Source organism: Patagioenas fasciata, chromosome 17 (genome assembly GCF_037038585.1).
Source record: "Patagioenas fasciata isolate bPatFas1 chromosome 17, bPatFas1.hap1, whole genome shotgun sequence".
Taxonomy (NCBI): domain Eukaryota; kingdom Metazoa; phylum Chordata; class Aves; order Columbiformes; family Columbidae; genus Patagioenas; species Patagioenas fasciata.
Window position 1 is genome coordinate 3,587,310 of NC_092536.1, and position 20,814 is coordinate 3,608,123.

General features: G+C 38.6%; 1 protein-coding gene across 2 annotated transcripts in view; it reads right to left on the minus strand.

The window, feature by feature from the left end:
- Positions 1-20,814, minus strand: part of DNAH10 (dynein axonemal heavy chain 10) — a 51,529-nt gene that overhangs the window by 23,563 nt on the left and 7,152 nt on the right. For both annotated transcript variants that reach the window (XM_071815808.1, XM_071815807.1), the window contains exons 11-44: positions 20,395-20,565; positions 19,476-19,652; positions 18,960-19,133; positions 18,162-18,331; positions 17,336-17,487; positions 16,767-16,931; positions 15,892-16,099; positions 15,401-15,557; positions 13,966-14,442; positions 13,362-13,520; positions 12,930-13,046; positions 12,754-12,856; positions 12,349-12,527; positions 11,464-11,675; positions 10,994-11,150; positions 10,352-10,585; positions 10,132-10,254; positions 9,269-9,502; positions 8,520-8,743; positions 7,751-8,020; positions 7,473-7,656; positions 7,046-7,180; positions 6,477-6,629; positions 5,797-5,985; positions 5,541-5,687; positions 4,489-4,680; positions 4,201-4,319; positions 3,874-4,032; positions 3,439-3,574; positions 3,188-3,310; positions 2,533-2,667; positions 1,999-2,215; positions 1,401-1,520; positions 327-472 (exon numbers count right to left, since the gene is read on the minus strand). In XM_071815808.1, the coding sequence (XP_071671909.1) occupies positions 327-472; positions 1,401-1,520; positions 1,999-2,215; positions 2,533-2,667; positions 3,188-3,310; positions 3,439-3,574; positions 3,874-4,032; positions 4,201-4,319; positions 4,489-4,680; positions 5,541-5,687; positions 5,797-5,985; positions 6,477-6,629; positions 7,046-7,180; positions 7,473-7,656; positions 7,751-8,020; positions 8,520-8,743; positions 9,269-9,502; positions 10,132-10,254; positions 10,352-10,585; positions 10,994-11,150; positions 11,464-11,675; positions 12,349-12,527; positions 12,754-12,856; positions 12,930-13,046; positions 13,362-13,520; positions 13,966-14,442; positions 15,401-15,557; positions 15,892-16,099; positions 16,767-16,931; positions 17,336-17,487; positions 18,162-18,331; positions 18,960-19,133; positions 19,476-19,652; positions 20,395-20,565 (6,018 nt within the window). The remainder of the gene's footprint in view (positions 1-326; positions 473-1,400; positions 1,521-1,998; positions 2,216-2,532; positions 2,668-3,187; positions 3,311-3,438; positions 3,575-3,873; positions 4,033-4,200; positions 4,320-4,488; positions 4,681-5,540; positions 5,688-5,796; positions 5,986-6,476; positions 6,630-7,045; positions 7,181-7,472; positions 7,657-7,750; positions 8,021-8,519; positions 8,744-9,268; positions 9,503-10,131; positions 10,255-10,351; positions 10,586-10,993; positions 11,151-11,463; positions 11,676-12,348; positions 12,528-12,753; positions 12,857-12,929; positions 13,047-13,361; positions 13,521-13,965; positions 14,443-15,400; positions 15,558-15,891; positions 16,100-16,766; positions 16,932-17,335; positions 17,488-18,161; positions 18,332-18,959; positions 19,134-19,475; positions 19,653-20,394; positions 20,566-20,814) is intronic.

A 20,814-nucleotide genomic window follows, 5' to 3' on the forward strand; every position in this document is an offset into this window, starting at 1 on the left:
TAGACTGTCAGACATAAAGGAAACACTTCTCTTGTCCATTTATTGACTTGAATTACAGGTGACCTGAAAGAGTAAATCCATTCTTAGCACTTCGATAATATATATTTACTTTATAAAATTTAAACTGTATACGGTAGAACAGAAAAAAACATCTTTGATCCTGAAGGATTCTCAAATCATTCACACACTTTGGGTCTGGAGCTTGCAGTTACGTTATTGAAGTCAACATTGCTACTCACAGACTCAGGCTTCACAATGCAAATTTAACATAAGGACAAAGAATGAAAATGCAGCTTTACAAACAAGGCAAAGTGCCTCATACATACATTAAAGTCTTTGTCCAGATTCTTCAGGAAGTTTTGTGTTGTTGCTGTTTTAGATGTACCAGATTCACCTACAAGAACAACTGGGCGTTTTATTTTTGCCATCTGTTCTAGTAACCAAGTAGTGCGTGTTGTATCCACTGTAGGCACTGCAAAAGATCATGAATATGATAGCAGGTTAAATTAAAATGCAGTAGTACAGCTGGGGGATTTATATTTATAGAATAGTGCTGGATCAGACTCTCAAGGTATTAACATGCACTTGCAAAAAGACATGATCTGAAATATCAACTCACTAACAATGTTGAAAGAAAATTTTAAATGCTGAACCATCTCATTCAAGCTTTTATCATTGGGATCTTTCCTCCTACAGATACATTAAAAAATAAATTATCTTCCATATAGGAGGGTCATGGACTGGTTAAGCTCCATTTAATCCCTATCTCAAGGATATAATCAGGATTTATTTGGATCATAAGCATTTTCCCAGAACTCTACAGAGGTGATTTTTTTTCTGTGTGAATAGCCTGCCATTAAGAGCAACTTAAGACATCATACAATTATCTCTTGTCAGTGATGTTAACCTGTGCTTGCTGAAGTATTACTATAAAGTAACCTGCCTTAATTCGCCCTTAACTGTGAAAAGCATCTATCACCATTATACAGTGCTTAAAGTAACAACCAATAATGGCCTCAAGAATGTAATTTTTATCTACCGAGTACCTGAACCATGGAGCTGACATTCTTCCTAGAGTTTCTGGTAGAGCAGAGTGTGAATCTTCTGCTCTTCTGGCTTGTAAAAAGCATTGTTAGCTCCTAATAAGCCTTATTAGCTGAAACAAGCTTTTCATCCTTTCCTCATTTCTTTATTGCACAGTGCTGTAAATACTAACTCTATTCCTGCTGAACTACTGTGATGAGAACATTAAAGAAATTTATTTCTGCCATCACAAGAAACTGAACCTGAATAGATGACCTTTAGTACAGAAAAAGGATATCTCATGTTAAGTGCCATGCACAGTGATGGCACATTATAAATTAAAGGCATGTCATCACTGTATTTTATCTTGAACTCACCTAGAATGTCAAAAAATTTCACTTCAGGGTTATGAATATATTCAGGAACAAGTTTCATCCAAGGTACCCACTTCTTTTGAACTTCATCGAAGTGAAAGTCATACAAAGTTGGCAGCTGACCTGCAAACCATTAAACAACTGGAGGTGTTCTAGCACACTGGAATATTTCATAAGAAAACAATTTGATTGAGATGAAAATGAAGGGTAAGATTCTGGACCAAGCTAGGCAACACTGTGTTCTGTTTACTTGTCATTTAACCCAGTAAGACATCAACCAAAATCCTCCTCATCCAGCACTTGGATCATATGATCACTTTTTAAGCACATTTCCACTGGCTTTCATTTTATGTTTTATTTTTGTTTTCACTATTTATCTCTTTGTTTGGCATAGAAAACCACTGTCCTGTGAGGATAGAACAGCATCTGAGAGTCATCTAGCATCAGTACCTCTATGTGATTTTCAGTGATAGTCCTTCAAAGACATATTTTGCAGCCAGGATAGCTAGCTGGAAGGAAGAATGATGTTCTGCCTTCATGGAAACTAACACTTTTCTAACATAATCAATGGGATTCAGACTAAATTGTTACAAAATCTTACCTGGCAGCTCCCCTGGCTTAGCCATGACATTCTCATCGGTAACAGCAGACATGCAGGAAATACGTTTAACATGTTCATCAAATTTAATTCTCCCAGCATCAAGAAGGCCAGCACCTAAGGAGGAATACAAAGCTTCCAAGAAAAAACACTCCAGAACTTCAGGATCATCAAATTGTGCCAAAACTGTAGCTTCCAGCATTGCAGTCAACTGCACCACCTGTTGCAAAACATGACAAAACTGTAAACAGAATTGCCATTTAGATGCATGAAAATTCTTAACATATTTTCAGCTGTTTGAGTGTTTGCTGATCTTTTGTTCTTACAGGTCTATCTACTGATACGCGTAATTAATGACAGCAGAAGAATGTTGTTAGGAACTGACCGTTTCTTTTCTCTCTTGGTGCTCATCACTAACAAACTGACATTTCAGAACAGACTTTACTCCTGTGCTTTCTTTGGGAGGTTTTTACTCTCTCCATCATTCCATTTCTCTTTTTACATAAACATTTTCAACCCTTATTCTCTACTCCTTACCATATTTAAATCTGTTTGAGGAACAATGGTCTTCAGCCTTCCTGTATGTATGCCGTCCACAATTCCCTCTACAATCATATCAATAAGGTAGGGCACATATTTTTGAAAGAGACGATCCAATTCTTTTCTCTCTTGCTGAGGACCAAAAAGGACAATAATTCAGTGCACGGAACCGTGGAAAGACGATTTTTGACAGCAGAGCTTCCCATCAACACCTGGCGGGCCAAGTGTGATTGTTCTTGCAGGAATAATTTCTACCCAAGACAGGGTACAGTCACATGAAGAAACGTGACACTGTTGTATGGACTGGGTTTTCAGCAGGTGAGGATCTGCATTCATCAGCTGCTAGCAGCCAAGCTGTCTTACTGAACTCCCTGTGGACTTGAGTTTTTTATTTAAATGTAACAAACAAGGACCCAAGCAACTTTGCTGTTAACTCTCTGGAGATCAGGTAAAGTGATTTCCTGGTTCTTCACTTCTCAGAAACAATCTGTAGTCAGAAAAGCAGGGAGGCAAGCTCTTTAGCCCTCTGCTGGAGGCCTAGTGATTAGACTTATCTGAAAATCAGACTGCTGTTACAAAGTTGGCTTTTTACAGCTGTCTACAGTTCAGTATTTAATACAGATACTCTCTGAACAAGTGCAGAAATTCCCACCTCATTTCCTCTTCCTTGGACCCACTTCTGCCAGAAGGGTTTATATTTCAGATTTTTAGGATCTACAAAGACCATTCCACAGCGGGATACTGTGGCAGGAGATGCATACTGTAAGTCACCAACCTATAAAATAATAATACAAGATAATCGTACATTTAAACAAAGAACAGCCACAGTAACTGCTTTTCAGGCTTTGTAGACCCATTGTATCTAACCCTTCCCATGTATTAAGCGGTACAGCCATCACTTACCTCAAACAACAAAGCACAGTGCGACTGAAGTCTAATCCGCTCCCCATTTGCCAGGGTCAATAACTTGTTGTCATCCATGACAGAATTCATGTTTTCAACCCAGAGAGCATCCACATCTCCATCAAATAGAATGTACCTGTGGATACAGGAGCCAAAGGGCACTGGCTAATTGCTGATTTTACTAACATATTTCAGAATCCAGATATGCCATCAATGGTGTCAATGTCAGTCCAGGTGTTTCGAAGTCTCCCATTCATTTTTTATACTTGCCTAGTTTCCATCTACCTCACTGAGGCTAGAAACTCACGGGAAACAGAAAAGACCTCTAGACACTTTTTATTTATTTAGTGTAGTATCAAATGTTAAAAAAAAAAAAAGAAAAAGAAAAACATGTAAAACCATCACAGTGATTTCTAGCTATTTCTAGCTGTCTACCTTCGCTCTTTCCTGTCAGTAGGCCTGTTGATCTCCCGAAAAATGTTTGACAGGACTCCATCTGTCCAGTCTCGTGTGGTAGGGTCAAGGATCCCATAAAGCTCAATCACACTCATAGCTTTAGGGTTCAGTGTGTAAAGCTTTGTCAGTAAACCCAACCTAAAGAAATGGCAAGAAAAACAATATTAAAATGACACAATACCATCTCATGTTAACCCAAGAAAATATTACGGTCACCTATGGATCCTGTCATGACTACACAGGGCTAAATAATACAGTCTCTGCTCTTTTACAACCTGATTTCCATGTATCAAATTCCATACGCACTTGTTTTGGGCGCGGCACAAAGCATTAATGACAACTGACTTGCCACCTCCAGTAGGTCCAACCACCATTGTAGTGTGACGAGTTAACATTGTCTCATACATCTGAACTACTTTATCCACCTGAAAAATAAATATTGATTCAATAGACTGCTGTCCATAATTCATCTATGGACAAGATCAGCAGCTGGTCTTTATCAGCTAAGCTTTCCTGGAGCCACTCCAGAGTGCAGCAATGCATATCCAGCCTAATGTTTACAGCAGAAACTCAAGCAATTAACATATTTTATACCTGGACTGGTAAAATAATATAACCCTCTTCTTCCAGCACTTGTTCTACAGCATCATTAAAGTCAGGGTAGCGGACCCGAGGGCAGTCCAGGCCAGGAAATAGGTCGGAGATTAAGCCAAGGAAGAGAGGTACATCTTCAAACACAAATTTAGGAAGATTCATATCTCGTAGAGCTCTCATCAGTACAACTTCCTAGACAAAACATAGCAGAATCAATCTTTACCAACCAATTATCTAATATGTAGGAACTTCAAACATCACTGATTACTTCAGTACAGCTTTGAGAATGTTTTCTTGGCATCAGTTACTAGTGGAAACAAAGGTTATTTTCTAAGAATTAAGCAGACCAACAGCTAAGAATGATACACTGCCTTTTTCTACCATATTAACCAAATGCCAAATGGCTGGAGTGGCCCACACTACAGCTTCCCTGATTTGATGTTAAAATAACCAATGGTTTTATGAATATATCTGAGTTCTCTAGTCCCCTTGAGAGCATTGTTTAGACTCCAGCTTCCTGTCAACCTGTAATGTGCCTCTGTACATAACTTTATAGGAGTTGCCTTCAGCTGTCTCCAAGTTTTTAAGAAGAAATTTGAATAAGAATTTTCCTAGGCAACTGGGTATCACAACCATACATACAGGAATAAAAAACAGGTGTAAAAGAAAGCCATAAAAAGCAATGCAGTATTGAAAAACTTGAAAATGAAAAAATTTAAAAATTTATAAGTTTACTGTACTACTTGAGCTACACAATTAACAACGGCATGACTGGAGCACTCACTGTTTAAAAAACCAGCTTTTGTATTCATTTAGAGACATTCATCTGGCTATTTGCATCCTGGACTTAAGTAAAATACCTCATTTTCTACAGATTTCCCTACTTTGACCAGAGTTCCGATGGTAACTTGCTGGCAGGGGACATGATGAAACTCAGTAAGAACAAAGCGAAACAATAACACCAACTCAGACCAACTACAGCAGATGTGTAAATACATCCTCTTGCTAATGAAAAAGATGACCTGCCCAGGGTAACTAAGCAGCAAATGTACCTCACTGAGGTCTGCTGATCCTCTTTTCAGTTCTCCAGCCATCACCAACACTGACTTAAGGGCCCGCAGTCCAAAATCATAATGATGTTGTTTAGAAAGCTGTTCCCTTGCCAGCCTGTATAGCACTGTCATCTTTTTGGCAAGCATCTGTTTGAGATATAAGTTAGAGAACCGCAAACGTGTAAGTCACAACCAAACACTGGTCACGCATACAGGGGTGTGTACAGGGATATGGGTAGCAAGAAAATTTTCTTACCTTTGCTCTAAGGAATCCTTCAGAAAAGAGCATGATTTCACAGATTTGCTGAAGGTCTGGTACAATAACAACCACAGGCCTGAACAAAGCTTTTACAGACTCAGGGAGCTCAGTCCGGCCAGCATAACCAGGATTCATTGTAATAAAAATGCCCATACGGCTATCAAGGCTAATTTCTTGTCCTTCAAACTAAAGGCATAAGAGGATGTTAGAACAATGTGTATTTGGAATTGAAACAGTACTATTTGCTCAAAGGAAAAAACAGGAATACTGGGACACCGACTTGGGACATGTTAAAACATGTAGCTTTAGATCCTCATTCAGATACATTCATCGCACTGTTTGTATCTTGGCTATAAACATCAAGATATTTCACAGTTCTCAATCTACATCAAGTTACTCTCCCTCATTACCACTATACTACCATCCCATTTATTTACTATTATCCTATTTAACTTACTTTTACCCCGCTTCACAAAGGAAGAACTTAGCAAAGGATTAGGAAATCAGGAAGGATTTAACATCTCTGAAACTAAGAGTATATACTCTGGAATTTGAAATATTCAGCACAAATGAATTACAGAAGTAGCAGTCCTTTGATCTAATGACGAGGTCTAACACTGAATCTTAGCCTCAAAAACAAGATCAGTCTTCACAATTACTCTTCTTTTAATGTTTACCTGAAACTTTTTCAAGTGATTCATTAAAGCACTTCGAATACACTGAATCTGAGAAGAAATGACGGAAAGCACAGAAGCATCGATACGATTGAATTCATCGAAGCATCCCCATGCTCCACACTGGGCGAGGCCAGAGAAAATTTTACCAATTGCCTAACAAGAGCAACAAGAAAAACTTCTCAGCAATGAATATATAAAATATTAAGTGCCAACAAACTCTGGAGTATGCTAAAGCTCTGAATGACTGGGTAAAACTTCTGGATATAGATATATATATGCAGGAGCTAGCAATCTGTCATAAGGTCTTGCAGTAATTACTTGCCAAGCGCAGGTTGTCTGTGAAGAACTTGAACACATATCATCTACTCATCACTCCCCTGCTTGAAGGCACCTGGAATTCCTTCAGGAATTTATAAACATAGACATTTTTTACTATATTTCATTATCAATCAACATGGTATCTCTAAGGCAGGTATTTATGCAGAAATTCAGAATATGTCCTTATCCTGGGCACTGAAAAAGAACAATAACTGGCACTTTATCAGAGAACACAGATCTTTAACCCTTACTTTGAAATCCATGCCTTCTCCGCAGTTTGTCACTACGCACAGCAAGCCCAGCGCTTTGGCCAGATCCTTGGTGGTTTCTGTTTTCCCTGTACCTGCTGGCCCTGCTGGCGCTCCTCCCAGAAACATTGATAAAGCCTTTGGAGACAGATCAAAAAGCAAAGCAAAGCTCGGAATACATTTATATTAGGTTGGTAGCAAATTAACAATTGAACACTTGGGTACAAAAAGCCTTAAATTTTATCTGTGAATGCATTTGGCATTATCTTTGAGGCAATCAGGTTAGAAGAATATCACAACTGATTTCAAACATATTAGCATTCACATTGGCATCTAGGAGATAACAGGAAGTGGCAATAAAACAATTACGTGATTGCTAGAAGTGTATTTTAAAAGGGCTTGTTAGTAAAAAATCTCCTTGAACACATACCTGTGTGAGTGTAAGGTAGATACGATCTGTAAGTGGGGTGATCACAAGACGTCCGTTCAAACCCATATATTCATAACCATATGAAAATGTGCCTGTGCACTGCCGCACATTCAGCTCGTCTGGCTCTCGGTCCCAGTAAAAACGCAGCTGGCTTTCCCATTCGAACTCCTGAGCGTGCAGGATGCTACATGAGAGAGACTTGCTCACATGAGGTAAAAGGATGGAAATACAATTTATGCATCTGTTTTTTTCTCAATAGGTTGCGGGGGAGTGTTTACCTGTCTCTTACGAATGTATCAACAATGTCTCTGGCATGAACATCAATAATGAGAACAGTGTTATATTTTTTTCTGTCGTTTTTGCTCAAAGGAGTTGTAATACGGGTAACCAGCTCATCAATTTGCTTATGCATTTTTTTAGCATAAAGTTTCATTGCCTGTTTTTCTCCCTTCTTTACTTTCCGAAAGACATCCTCTACTTCCCAAGTCCACCACACCTGATTAGCAGCCAGCACCATCATGCCTTGGTAGAGTAACATCCAATCAACCCTATAGGAAATATATATAGGGAGGGAGTCTGAGTTACTGTTTATCCTAAGTAACTGTTTATGCTAAGTAATCAGGACAGGAAAAACATAAAAAAGAAAGAAAAAAAAGTTCCTCTTGTTACTGCAACAACTACAACATAAGCCAAACTTTACAGAGATGTACAGAATTCTATCAAGGTGTACTGCAGGATTTCAAAAGCCTAGGAAATACTCTGATGGAAAAGCTGCCTATTCCATGTGTAAAGATTGCCAAGTAGAATTCATAGTGAGATAAACATGCTGTGCACACAACACTAAAAATAAGAACTCCAGACTTTAGAAATTAAATACAACAGATAACCCAATATTTTCTGTTCAGTTAAAATATTGCATACGCATGTATTCCTATCCCTCCACATAACTGTGTAAAAATTAAAAAATTAAGTCTTTATTTTTCTATATTGCTACATGCTCATAATAACATGTAAGGTATTTGTTATCCTGGACACTGATTGTTTCACCTGCTTCTGTCTTCACAGTATCGGAAAATAGCTTCCTTAGTAAGGAGTCTGTTTGTTCGTCTCATTTCTTCCAGCACTGCTGTCATCCAGCTCTCCACTCTGCCTCTTGCAGGTACAGCCTGCCGGAACTCCATCACCTCCCCCTCAGCTGAAATCATGGCTGTTGCGATTTTCTCATCATTTTCACCATCCTCAAACCTCAGGGAGGCTATGTTATCATACATCTGAAATGCACCAACAGAGAAACTCACTGGCCTTCTAGAAACAAAGCTTCAAAGCTGTAAATGCATCTAGCCCTCATTTAATCTTGAAAGAAAATTTCCATGGACTCTAAATTGAAATGGATCTGCCTCCAAGTAATCAAATACAAATGCTGATATAGCTCTGCAGCCCAACTGCAGAGTAAACAAGCAGATCATCTGACCCAAATTACATTGATTTTTTTTCTAGAAAATAAATGTCTATCAGGAGCTACAGGAAGGCTCTCTAATGAATGATCATTCTGGTGTATCTTGAATGTTCCTCTACCAAAGTTCCTCTACCATAACTGCTACTGGCAAGGATGAGAGCCAGGAGAGACTGTTGATCAGGTTTGATTTGGTTATTCAGAAGCTGCTTCAATATGCGACCAGGATGCTCTTTGTATGCAATACATATTAGCACACCCTTAACAGCATGTACAGTATAGTCTGTTAAATTTTTTAAAGCACCTGAAAGCACCAGGCACTGTGGAAAGCCAGATATTGTACCTTTATCATGTGTTCCTGGACACAAAGAGGGTTAGTGCTGCCAAGGATACTAAGCAACTCCTCATCAGATATAAAGAAAAATCTTGGAAAAGCATTTCGCTTGGAATCCAAATAATCATTCAAGCTTTTCTGACATTTCTCCAGCACATCATTTATATGACGGAAGTCTGATAGACGATTTGGGGCTTCACAGCACTTTTTTATTGTTGGCTCTTTTACAGTTTCATCCATTATCTACACAGGGAGAAGAGAAAGTTTAGAAAATACTAACAGTAATACTAAATTATATTTAATTAGTGACAAAGAAGATAAGTAGTACAAGCAGTACAGGTTCTTACAGAAGTGAATTAGACAGAGTTTTAAATACGGTTTCCTATTGCTGCAGTGCATAAGCACATACCTGTGTTTATCCTTCAAGTGAAGGATAAACACAGCATTTCAGAATCACAGTCCTATCTCAATTTTGCAGATGGGAAAAAGAAAAGTAAGCCAGATTCATAGTGGGAGTGTGTGTTCAGTATGGGAACAGAGGCATTATACCAGCAAAGCCTTTTTAGCATGGATATAGGTCCTCAACCTATAGAAACACATCTAAGCTTCTTATTGTCATGGTAAAGGTAAGAAGATGTACCCAAAGAAAGAAAAGGGGATCTGCCTGCCCAGTACTGCCAGCAAAGGATCACACTTCTGCCCAGCTTTGCTAAATCGGGATGTCTGTATATAACAGATGTGAAGCAAAACACCAAATCCCTGGGTTCCCCAAACTCATATTCAATTCACTGTAACATTCCATTCTTAAGTGTTACAAATGACTCAGAAGACTACAGCTGACTATGAAACCGGAAGTCAAGTCAGTTACTTGCCTCTTTAAACATCCTGTCTATGCCGTCAAATACTTTGGCTTCCTCTGGAAGCTGTGTTCTGATATCTCCACCAATAAAGATGCTCTCCAGATACATCCATTTTCTCTGAACCACCATCCAGATCTAAGACACAAATGTTGCCATCAAAGAAATAAAAATACATTCAAAAACCCTGATTATAAATAACAAGCATTATTTAGTCCAGCACTTTCCCACCTACCTCAATAACTTCACCAATCAACGACAGAGTTTTTTCCCAGCGGTAAACAGTTGAACGGAAAGGACCCACAAATCGACTGCCCAAAATACTCTGAAGATTGACATTGTTGTCATCAAGAGTATCTAAAATTTCATCTACAGATCCCAGAACAAAGCCTCGCTGCACAGTGCCTTTGAAGTATGTTTGCACAGTGAATTTCAGTTGTTCCCATGTTTCTGTTATTTCCTTCACACTCTGCATGTGAGCATAGAAAGGTGCACATTTTAGACTTAAAAAACTAGAGAACTATAATCTTAGCATAAAAATGAAACATTAATTCAGCAAAATTTTTGCACAGATTTTCTCACTCTGGATTATATGAAGGGTCTGTTTCAAAACATCATGAGAGCAACTGAATGGATCCTTCTTTGGATCCCTTTTCATAGGCTAAATCTGATTATTGTAACAAGAGAAATCAAATAGCCAAGACACGATTCTGTGCCATGTTATAGCTCAATAACAGAGCTACTGATCTTGGTTGCCATCAGTCACATCATGGCAGCTGCTGGAGATGGCTGAACTTGCTGTCACACCAGCGTGAAAATCTCAAACAGACTGTCATTATCTGTGCCTTTTTAGTTTTATTATGGTTTTTTACATTACCTTCTCAATGTTAATTTCCTTAACAGCATTTCCAACTATTTCACTGATAACATCTGAGTGTCTGTGAAGTTCCATAGCGAACATATTCTCCAAAGTGAAAGTTTCTGTTGTCATTTCAAATCTTGTTCCTGTTCTCTCCATAAGTTCTTGCCAATGCCTGTTTTAAATTAATACAGCAACAATCATACTAACTCCCATGACACAGTAAAAATGAAAACAACTCTAATTTAATATATAATAATGAAACCATGTTTAGGACTCTACTGTTTAAACAAGAACCAGTGAATACATAAAGCATCCTCGTCATCATAGTCACCTTGCATGCTATTACACAAGTTCATTAAGCAGAAAGGGACATTCCAAGCTGCAGGACACGGCATGACCCCAGTAACTGAAATTAAAGCTTCTAACAAAACAAACATCATCTTCCTATATAGTATAGAAACGAATTTAAATAAATCCAAGCAAACCTTTCTCTTAAAGCTTCATTTTTCAAATCAAGCAACAAAGGAATGGAGTCTCGAAACGCCTTCATTTTTGCCTCCAGGTGAAAGGCCACTGGCATACTGCGTACTTGTTTGGGCAGCTTTCGAAGGGCTTTAAGAAATCCTTCAATTCCATCCTGAAGAACCTGGACATTGAGGTTTATCCAGAGTGTCTGAGACCATTCCTTTTTAGCTGCCTGGGAACACGGTCATCAGGAGAAAAAAAAAAAATCATATTTCCTTTTACTTCTCACCAGAAAAAGTATCTTTCCAGTACAGCAGGAACTAGAGACCGCAGTCAGGACGCTGATGTAATTGTATTATTTTACAAACAGAGGAAGAGACAAGCTCATGTCCAAGACAGATTCATAGCCAAACACAACCAGCTGTATAAGAAATAATCTAAAGGAAATACGGAGAACAGGAAAAGCATCCTTAAGAGCATACTTTAAAGGGCAATTTAATTTTGGAAAAATAAAATCTATTACAAATAGTTAAGATCAATTAAAGCCTGAAATACCCATTGACACCTGTATACATGCTATAACCAACAGCAGTTCCACTGAAATGATCAGCAGACTTCTTCAGTAAAATGATGCCCAATAATTGTTAGGGGGAAGGGATGTTTGCTCCTGCTTGGTAAGAGCATGTGTTGGGTCCACAGTAGAGGCATTGCTAGTCCTGTACTCACACCATTAAAATCACTTCCTGGTGATAACCAATTACAGGTCACAGCTTATTTCATGCAAAGTCTTAGAACACGAGTTGACAGTAACCAGAGAAAAATGCAGCCTCCTCTTCTCTTCCACACCTTTTCTGTATGTCTGTGCATGAATACGTGTGTCTGTGTACACTCAGGGTAATACTTACTTTTTGTAATTCATAAATTTCATAGATCTGCTTTAGAGCTTTCATATCATTCTGTGCTTTTATTAAGTCAGGGTACAGGGTAGGTGGCAAGTCAAAAAGTTTCTCAGTACTGCCCAGTTCCTGACGAGTTTTTTCCAGTTTTTCCACTTCTTTTTCAAAAACGGCCATGAGCTCCAGCCCTGGAAAAGAAGAGAGATTTTTCTAGATAAATGATCCCACAGATCACAGGGAATAAATAAGACAGCATTTGCATATAGTCTGTAGAAGTTACAGTACAAAAAATGTCATGTTCCTGGTTCATCAGCTCGTATGTTAATAAGGAAAGCACAATTTTCTTGTTTTACATGAAATTTGAAGACTTGTTTGAGTTTTAAGACACCACTTTACACACATTAATCGATTCACCTTTATCAAGATCTTCCCCAACAGCACCAGGACCCTCAGACATGAATTTCTGGAAGAAATCTTCCATCTCTTTGCTGTAGTCCTCAATTTGTTGCTTTGTAATCTAAAGAGAACAATGTTTAAGTTATTTTCCTCTCAATATCTAATTTTTTTTCAGTATTAATTACAAATATTACCTTTACGAATTTGCTTTTCATGCCTTCAAGGCTGTGATCAACTTCTAATGCTTCCAAGAAGAGAGTCTCCCATTTTTCCTTAATCTTGTCAGCCATCTCTTGCTCTTCTTTAGCCACCTAAAGCAAAACAAGTTACACCTCTCACAAGAAAGAAAGGTATATATGCTCACATTTTAGATTTGCAAAACACAAAACCAGCATTGAAGTGATGTGAATCAGATTTAAACAGGTGCAATATGTCCACTCTAAAGTGGAAATACCATTTCAAGATGGAGGTTTGGACTAGACAAGCACCAGACATTGCTTCTAACCTCAACAATACTGTGATTCCACAAAATGTCTTAAAAGGAAAATGTTTACTCATTCACATGTGAGGTAGTTGTGCCCTTAGCTCAAATCTGAAATGTTTTATGCGACAAGGTATGCACTTACTGGAAGATTGTACATTGCAAGAGTTCGGTATCTCTCCCAGATATCTAAATATTTCATTTCCACCTTGAAGGACATGGCTCTGATCTCCTCAATTGTGCCAAGGACAATTCTCAGATCGTCCAGGGAATCTGGAGATCTCTTAAGAATCTGTGACAAGCTCTGTAAAAAGTAAAAATAATTTCCAGAAGCAACAGTGACAAAGCAATTAGACCGAATTATAAGTATTAGTCAAACACAAAACACAAGTAAATAACATGCATATTCATTTTTAGTCTATGTGATAAAGATAACACACATGCACAAACAAAATCAACCAAAAGTAAACTGCAGTACAGAAGGGATCCTTTTGCTACAACAAAACAGAAGTTTTAGGCAGCAATTTAAAGGGAACTTCAGAATTACCAGTGTGAACCTTTCAACAGTACAGAAGTGAGAATGTCTTGGGTTTTCACATTACTACTCTCTCCTGTTTCACAGAGAGGAACTGCTCACTTCCTAACATGACACACCAGAATACACCAGATAGTTTCAACCAATTTGAAGAGTGGTTCAGATCATCACTCAGTGCCAGCTACATCCTACAACAGGAGCTCAAAACACCTACCTGAATCTCCTCCTGAAGCCTCAAGAGTTGTTCTCTTGCAGACTGATTAAGCAACTTTCCAAGTGCGGTCACCCAGCCTCTAGCATTCTCCTGCAGTGTGCAGGCTAAAGGAGCCAGCTGAAGCCTGACACATTGCTCATCTTTAATTAAGGGCTGTTGAGTAACTTCTTGAGCTACCTTTACATAGAACTGCAACTCCTCATCGAAAGTGACACAAGCAGGCTTTTCTGCAGCTAACCTCTCCATGACTGCGTCTTTGTCTAATTTCCACAGCAGGTGGTACCTCTTCCATTGGTTCAAATACTTGCTGAGAGAAGCCAGGAGTTTGTGGACGTTCTGAGTGATGAGAACAGCCTGTTCAATGATTTGAGGGTTCTGGGAGATGTCGTTGTAAAAGCTGAAAGTGATTACTTCATCTTCCATGACACGCTGAGGAGGGCATTCAATACACGTACCATGCATCCATCGTACAAAATGCTAGAGTTTTCAAGACAGAGTTAAAAAGCTGTTACTTTGTAAAGAGCCATTTTAGTCAAATCATTCATCATTATTTAGGAGACTCTGTAGGTGATGTGAATAATTTCTCCAATCTTTTTTTTTTCTTTCTGACAGCAAGAAAAGAGATTATATTTTCCCATAAACTTGAGAGAAGAGATGATTTCATCCTAACAAAACCTCTCCACGCATTACTCAGTCTGCTTCTAAAATTCATTGAGCAACAATATAGCATGACACAGAGAAACAGGTATTAGATGAAACAGGCTGGATGCAGCAGTGGAGCAAACCAGCAAATCTGAGCATAGGAAACACACTTAATCTAAATTTGTTCATTTCAGGTGACATCTGGAATCATTTCTCCATCAGCGCAGGGTGGGAACACAGCCACAAGATCTGGCTTCTTTTCTGGAAAGCAGTTCAATGTGAACATATTTATGCAGGGACATATTGCTAAACCTTTGCCAGCAAACTACATATTTCATCTGCTGTAAACCCGCTGGCCTAGATGTGTCCTAGATGCCCTTCTCCCAGCATTTTCTGAAGAGTTTTTCTCCTGCTTTTTAAAGAGAGTCATAATATAGACAACGCTACTTGCATTCCTTATTCCACCAGCTTATTCATACATCAGAAAGCAACACCTGCAGTGTAATCTCAAATGTATGTCCTTCTGATGTATGTTGATTTACAGAACCAAATCATGTCCTTACACTGGCAGAACTGCTGAAAAGTAACAAATCATTTTGCCCAAGTAAAAACTGCTTGAAGCTTTATGGCAATCTTTTTCCTTTGTCATCAGTTTGTAAAATTAGGACAGCCTGTAAAATTAGAACAGTGTATTGGATATTATGATTTCAAGATAAAGCAATATGAATCTTCCATTTGACACTTATGCTTGCCCAGACATAATGGTAACAAGTAAATCTTTATCAGAAATCACCTTAGTGACCTCAACACAGTCTCGGATACACTGTGCAGTCATTTTGTCAATCTCACTGGCATTAGGTTGCAAGATTAACTCAGGAGCAGATAAAATAGCTTCTGCTTGGAACAGTGGCACATTTGCAAGAACAGCTGCATTAAAAGCCTGCAAATTCCTGGAAAAGGAAAAAAATCACATAAAAGATCATAATAATTAGGTGCTGCCCCCCATAGAAATGCCCAAGAGTGACTGCAATTATCAGGTATGTGCTTAGATACATAAGCAAACCTGTCTGAAGTCAGTTACCACCAATTTCACTGATGTGTATCAGAGCAAAATTGTGCCACTAATACTGATTCAATGCAAAAAACCAGTACAAATAAAATCTGTCTAAAACTGAAAATCACTGAGGTGTCCAAACAGAATATCAATAAGCACGCTGATCAACAGGTCCAGAAAAACATGAAGGCAAATGACTGAAAATCCATTAAAGCAAACAACTGACTTACTTCACAATTAACTGTGTCAACACCTGATAAATCCTATTTTCCCAGTATGCATAATAGGAAGCTAATTTTGGAGACTTGCCACTGTTTGTATTGGCAACTCGTCTTTCCACTTTTATTAGCAATTGTGGAATGGCAGTATACTTTCGAACCATGTTTGCCACATCTTTTGCTTTCTCACGCTTTAAATACTCAAAAAATTCTTTCGCTTCTGCAAGAGATACAAAAAAATAGCATTATTAACTGCAAAAGACCTAACAGACTTGCATACTGGAATAATTAGCTGGGCTTTGTGAACACAAAATTGATCTTGTATACTGATAAAAAATGCCTTCACTTACTAATGCTTAATTTATTAATATTTCAGCCCTCGGATTTTATATGGATTCAATTACTTAATAGGAACCATTGGATGTGAAAGTAATCTCTTTAAGGCTTACAAAGCATTGAAAGACGTGGTCCATCATGCACTCACTCAAGTGAGATGTGGGAGACAACCACCTCACTGCAATTTCCCTCTGAGGGATCCAGTTCAGTTCAGAAGGCCCAGAATGGATCTGCCCCTCCATGCAGATGGCAGCTCTAAGGCTACACTGCTGCACACGAGGAAATCAAGGGCAAGCTAGGGGGAAAGTGAGCAAAAGCAAGGTAGACACAAGTCAAATGATCTATTTGTATACTCATCTTTATGTTTCTCTCATTGATAGCATCAGCTTTAGGGTACTGAAGCTCTGCTTGTCTTCCTCTGTTACACCATGAAATACTACGGTAACTAGTTCTGGTAACAATTGAAAGGGTTGATCATCGGTTGATCAAGGGTTGCAGAGAGGGCAAAATAAAACATCACAGAGCTTGGAAATGAAAATGTGAAGACTTACTAGGAAGTTCATCACCATTTTTTGGAAGTGGAAACTTAAAGAGGTTTGTTGATTCTATGGACAGAAGTTTGTTGCTTATGTCTCCAGAATGATGACGAATCTGATGAACAAGTGATTCAAACTTCTTGATGGCTTGTGTACATTGGACAATAAACTCAGCAATACCTTGAAATAAATCATAACCATTTTTTTTCTTTTAACAAATATTTCACCAATGCATCAAAATTACCACAACCAGATGTGTTTTATCTCTGAGAATGAACTGATGCTCTGCAGAAAGACAGATTAGATGATTTTCCACCTAGTCCTTCATCTAGCTCCCTTACAGCTGTTATCTAAGGGTCTCTATCCATTTCTATTTAGTGTTTTACATATAATAAAACCAGAAGAAATACTCTACTGGATCAGAGTCTGTCTAACCCACTATTCTGACTCTGACTGTAGCAATAGGATGTACTATTTAGGGATACATTGCTGTCATATGATGTAAAAAATAGAGTGCAGAACTGAAGATATTTTTAAACTGAAAATCAGCATCTAAGACCATTTTAAAATAATATCTCCATTACCTACGGACTTCCAGTTCAGTCTACTGTGCCCTGATTTGAATATTTTCCAGAGGTTTTGAATATGGTCATCAAGAAGTTGGGCTTCTGCTTCATTCAGTGTTCCCATTAATTTGTGATAGTGATCCAGCATTTTTTTCAATCCATTTGTATACCTAAGAAGTGTAAGAAACACAACAACAATACATAAAATCATTATTTTCTTGAATGAAAGAATCACAGAATGCTAGGGATTGGAAGGGACCTCAAAAGATCATCCAGTCCAATCCCCCTGCTGGAGCAGGACAGCCCCTAATGACCCTCTTGTCCCTGATATGCCTTGAGATGGCACCAAGGAGAAGTCGTTCCATCAGTTTTCCAGGGATAGAGGTGAGGCTGACCGGTCTATAGTTACCTGGGTCCTCCTTCTTGCCCTTTTTGAAGACTGCAGTGACATTTGCTTTCCTCCAGCCCTCAGGCACTTCTCCAGTTTCCCCAGACTTGGCAAAGATGATGGAGAGCGGTCCAGCAGTAACCTCAGCCAGCTCCCTCAGCACCCGCAGGTGCATCCCATCCGGACCCATGGATTTATGGATGTCCAGATCGCCTAACTGCTCCCTAACCCAGTCCTCATCAACCAAGGCAAACTCCTCCATTGTCCTGCCTTCCTCAGCGGTGTGGGGCTCCTCAGGACAGCCTCCAGCAGAGCAGAGACAAAGAAGGCATTCAGTAACTCTGCCTTCTCTGTATCTTCTGTCACCAGGGCACCCACCTCGTTCTGGTTTGGAGTGAAGCACTGGAAACACTGCCATAAGTCTGTATGTGAGCAGATATCCTATTACAGCCTTACCTACGATATTTGTCTTCCTGTAATGCCATATATCTTGCTTTTTCTGGGACTGGAAACCCTAGTTGTTCCATGTACTTTGTTTCAATGATAATCTCGTGGAACATAGGAGAAAAATTCACCATGAAGTGGACACTTTTCTTTGTGGTGACAGGCTCTCCTGTTACAGAGTTCTACAACACAAGAAAGAGCATAAAGAAGAGGAACACCAAGCTGTTAAAAAATTTAGCTTTTGGAGACATGATAAGACAGGAGGTAAAAGTCAGAACAGCTGATGTTCAGAGCTTGTGGAAATGCCTTTAAAATGCAAGAGCAGCCTCAGCATTCTAGTTTCAGAAATTACACACAACTACCTCTCCAGTGAAAGCTGATTACAAGAAACAAACCAAATCACCTCTGTTTACATGCTGCTGCAACTAGTTACAACACAAATCCCAGGGGAAGCTCAGAGACAAAATTTTAGTCAGAACAGGATTCTGTATGATCTGTACTGGGAACCTATTTCTACCTAACTTCAGTCCCAAATTTTGTTGTAATGTCCCAAGATGTTGCACCAAACCCCCAAAAATTACAGGAAGTACAGCACATAAGACAACATAGAGAAAGAACATTCATTCATTTGCCAGGTCGTTCAGCAACTACATCTTATAAAGGACCACAAACAATTCTGAGCTTGGAATTTTTGAAATTTTCCTTTCAAAAACTGTGTTTAAAATATTAGTCTTGGAAAAATCTCACTGACCATCAGGTTTCAGTTCTTCCTTACGGAGAAGTCTGGTATGTTACCATCCTATATCTCACCTGCTCAGAAATCTCTGGATTAACACGGGTTGCAGCCCCACCAGTGACGACAGTTAGTAGAGTATTTTTCAATAACGTTGGGAGTATCTGCTCTGTCCCATCCCTCCACTGATTGTATTTTTCATCTTCATACTCTTTCATCCTCTTGGCCACTTGAAGATATATTTGTTTCACCTAGACAGGAAAACTCTGTATAATTAATTTTAAAGACCATGAGAAATGTTCAACTAACCTGTCTTAACATAGTGTCTTAATATGGTTTCTAATTTGTATTAGATGAGACGGTAAGTAATGCCTTATAATTAGGGCAGGTGATGGAGAATTTAGGCTCTTGAATTCTGTCATTGATTCCATCACTGTCTCTCTGGGAAGCAGTGGGAAGGTCCCAATCAGGTTTTCACATCTAACGTTGCTTGCTGTGTACAAAGACATTCTTGCCCTCACTTTCACATCTTGAGAAGAAGGGTAAGAATAAAGTATTTATTCTTTCCTTAAATATCAAAAGAACTAACATACTTCCTTTCCACGTTCGCTAGCAAGCAACTCCTCTGCTTCTTGAAATCGAACAATAGTGTGTTTGATCCGATGGAAAAGGGATCGGGACCAGTATATTGCTCCAGCCACTGGAGGATGATTCTTGTACAAAGGTGGATCCTTGAGGTTCTGAACAAAGATTTGCTTAACGCTTTCAACCTAGAAGAGAATAAAATACTGCAAAGAATCATTTCTCCACTTGCTTGTCCATGGTCAGTATCTAACCTGCTACACAGCACAGGCTCTGAAGCTAATTCCAGCAGCAGGATAAAAACTTTTTTTAGTTTTTCATGCATCTCTTGTTTGTATTAATTGCATGACAGAGAATGTCTTCCCTTCTGTAACCTGTGGAACTGCTATTGTGGCAGTATTTCCTGTAAGATTACATTTTATTGCCAAACTCAATGTTCTTTGAAATATCAAGAAAAACACTATGACAAGAAAGTCTTTCCAACATACAGGCCTCAATGTGTCAGAAATTATTTCTGCTTTCACTTTGATCCCTGTTACCTTTTGGTTATACCATGAACTTGTCTATCATAAGAAAGCTGTAGGTGTGAAAGATGTATTTTCTCAGGAAGGACGCCTGTTGAGCTGCTGTTAACAAGGTAAAGGAATAGCCACAAGCCTTGTTACATTCTGAGTACATGAAAACACCTTTCAGTTCCCTTACAGTGCCACACTATATAGATATGCACACTCATTCCAGCAAATTGAATGTACTATTTCTCCAATAGTGTCCAAAAACACTGAGAGCAATTATTATGTTTATTTTCTAAAACTTGTCAGTCTTTCAGATAATCAATGACACTACACAGGTGCTTAGACATATAAACAAATGTATTATTTTCACTAGGTAAAGAGCTTCATGTACTACATAAGAAATCCTTGAATTAAATACCTCTTTACAGTATTGGTCCAAAATATCATTGAACTTCATCATTATCTGCTTATTAATGGCTTCGCGAGAGCGGACGTGTCTGAAGTTTAACAGCATGTCAAATGCAGCTTCTGCTGATCGAGGGGTCTTAAAAGATTCATCAATAAGAGTTTTGGTCTCTTCTTCAATAACCTAAACAAAGGAAAAAGGCCAAGAAATCCAACCATTAGAGATTCGTCTTGCAAAACCAAGAAAGAAAGGCAAAATGAAAACACTTTTTTATAAGAGTGTTCAAGCATATTTTTACTATTCTTTGCCTTTTAAATTACTAACAAGCTGATGGCTTTCCAGTATGCTGCAAGAAATTAATGTTCATTAATGTGTCTGCTGGGCAGCTATATAAACCACAAAAAAAATTGTAACAATCTGGACCTTGTGGGT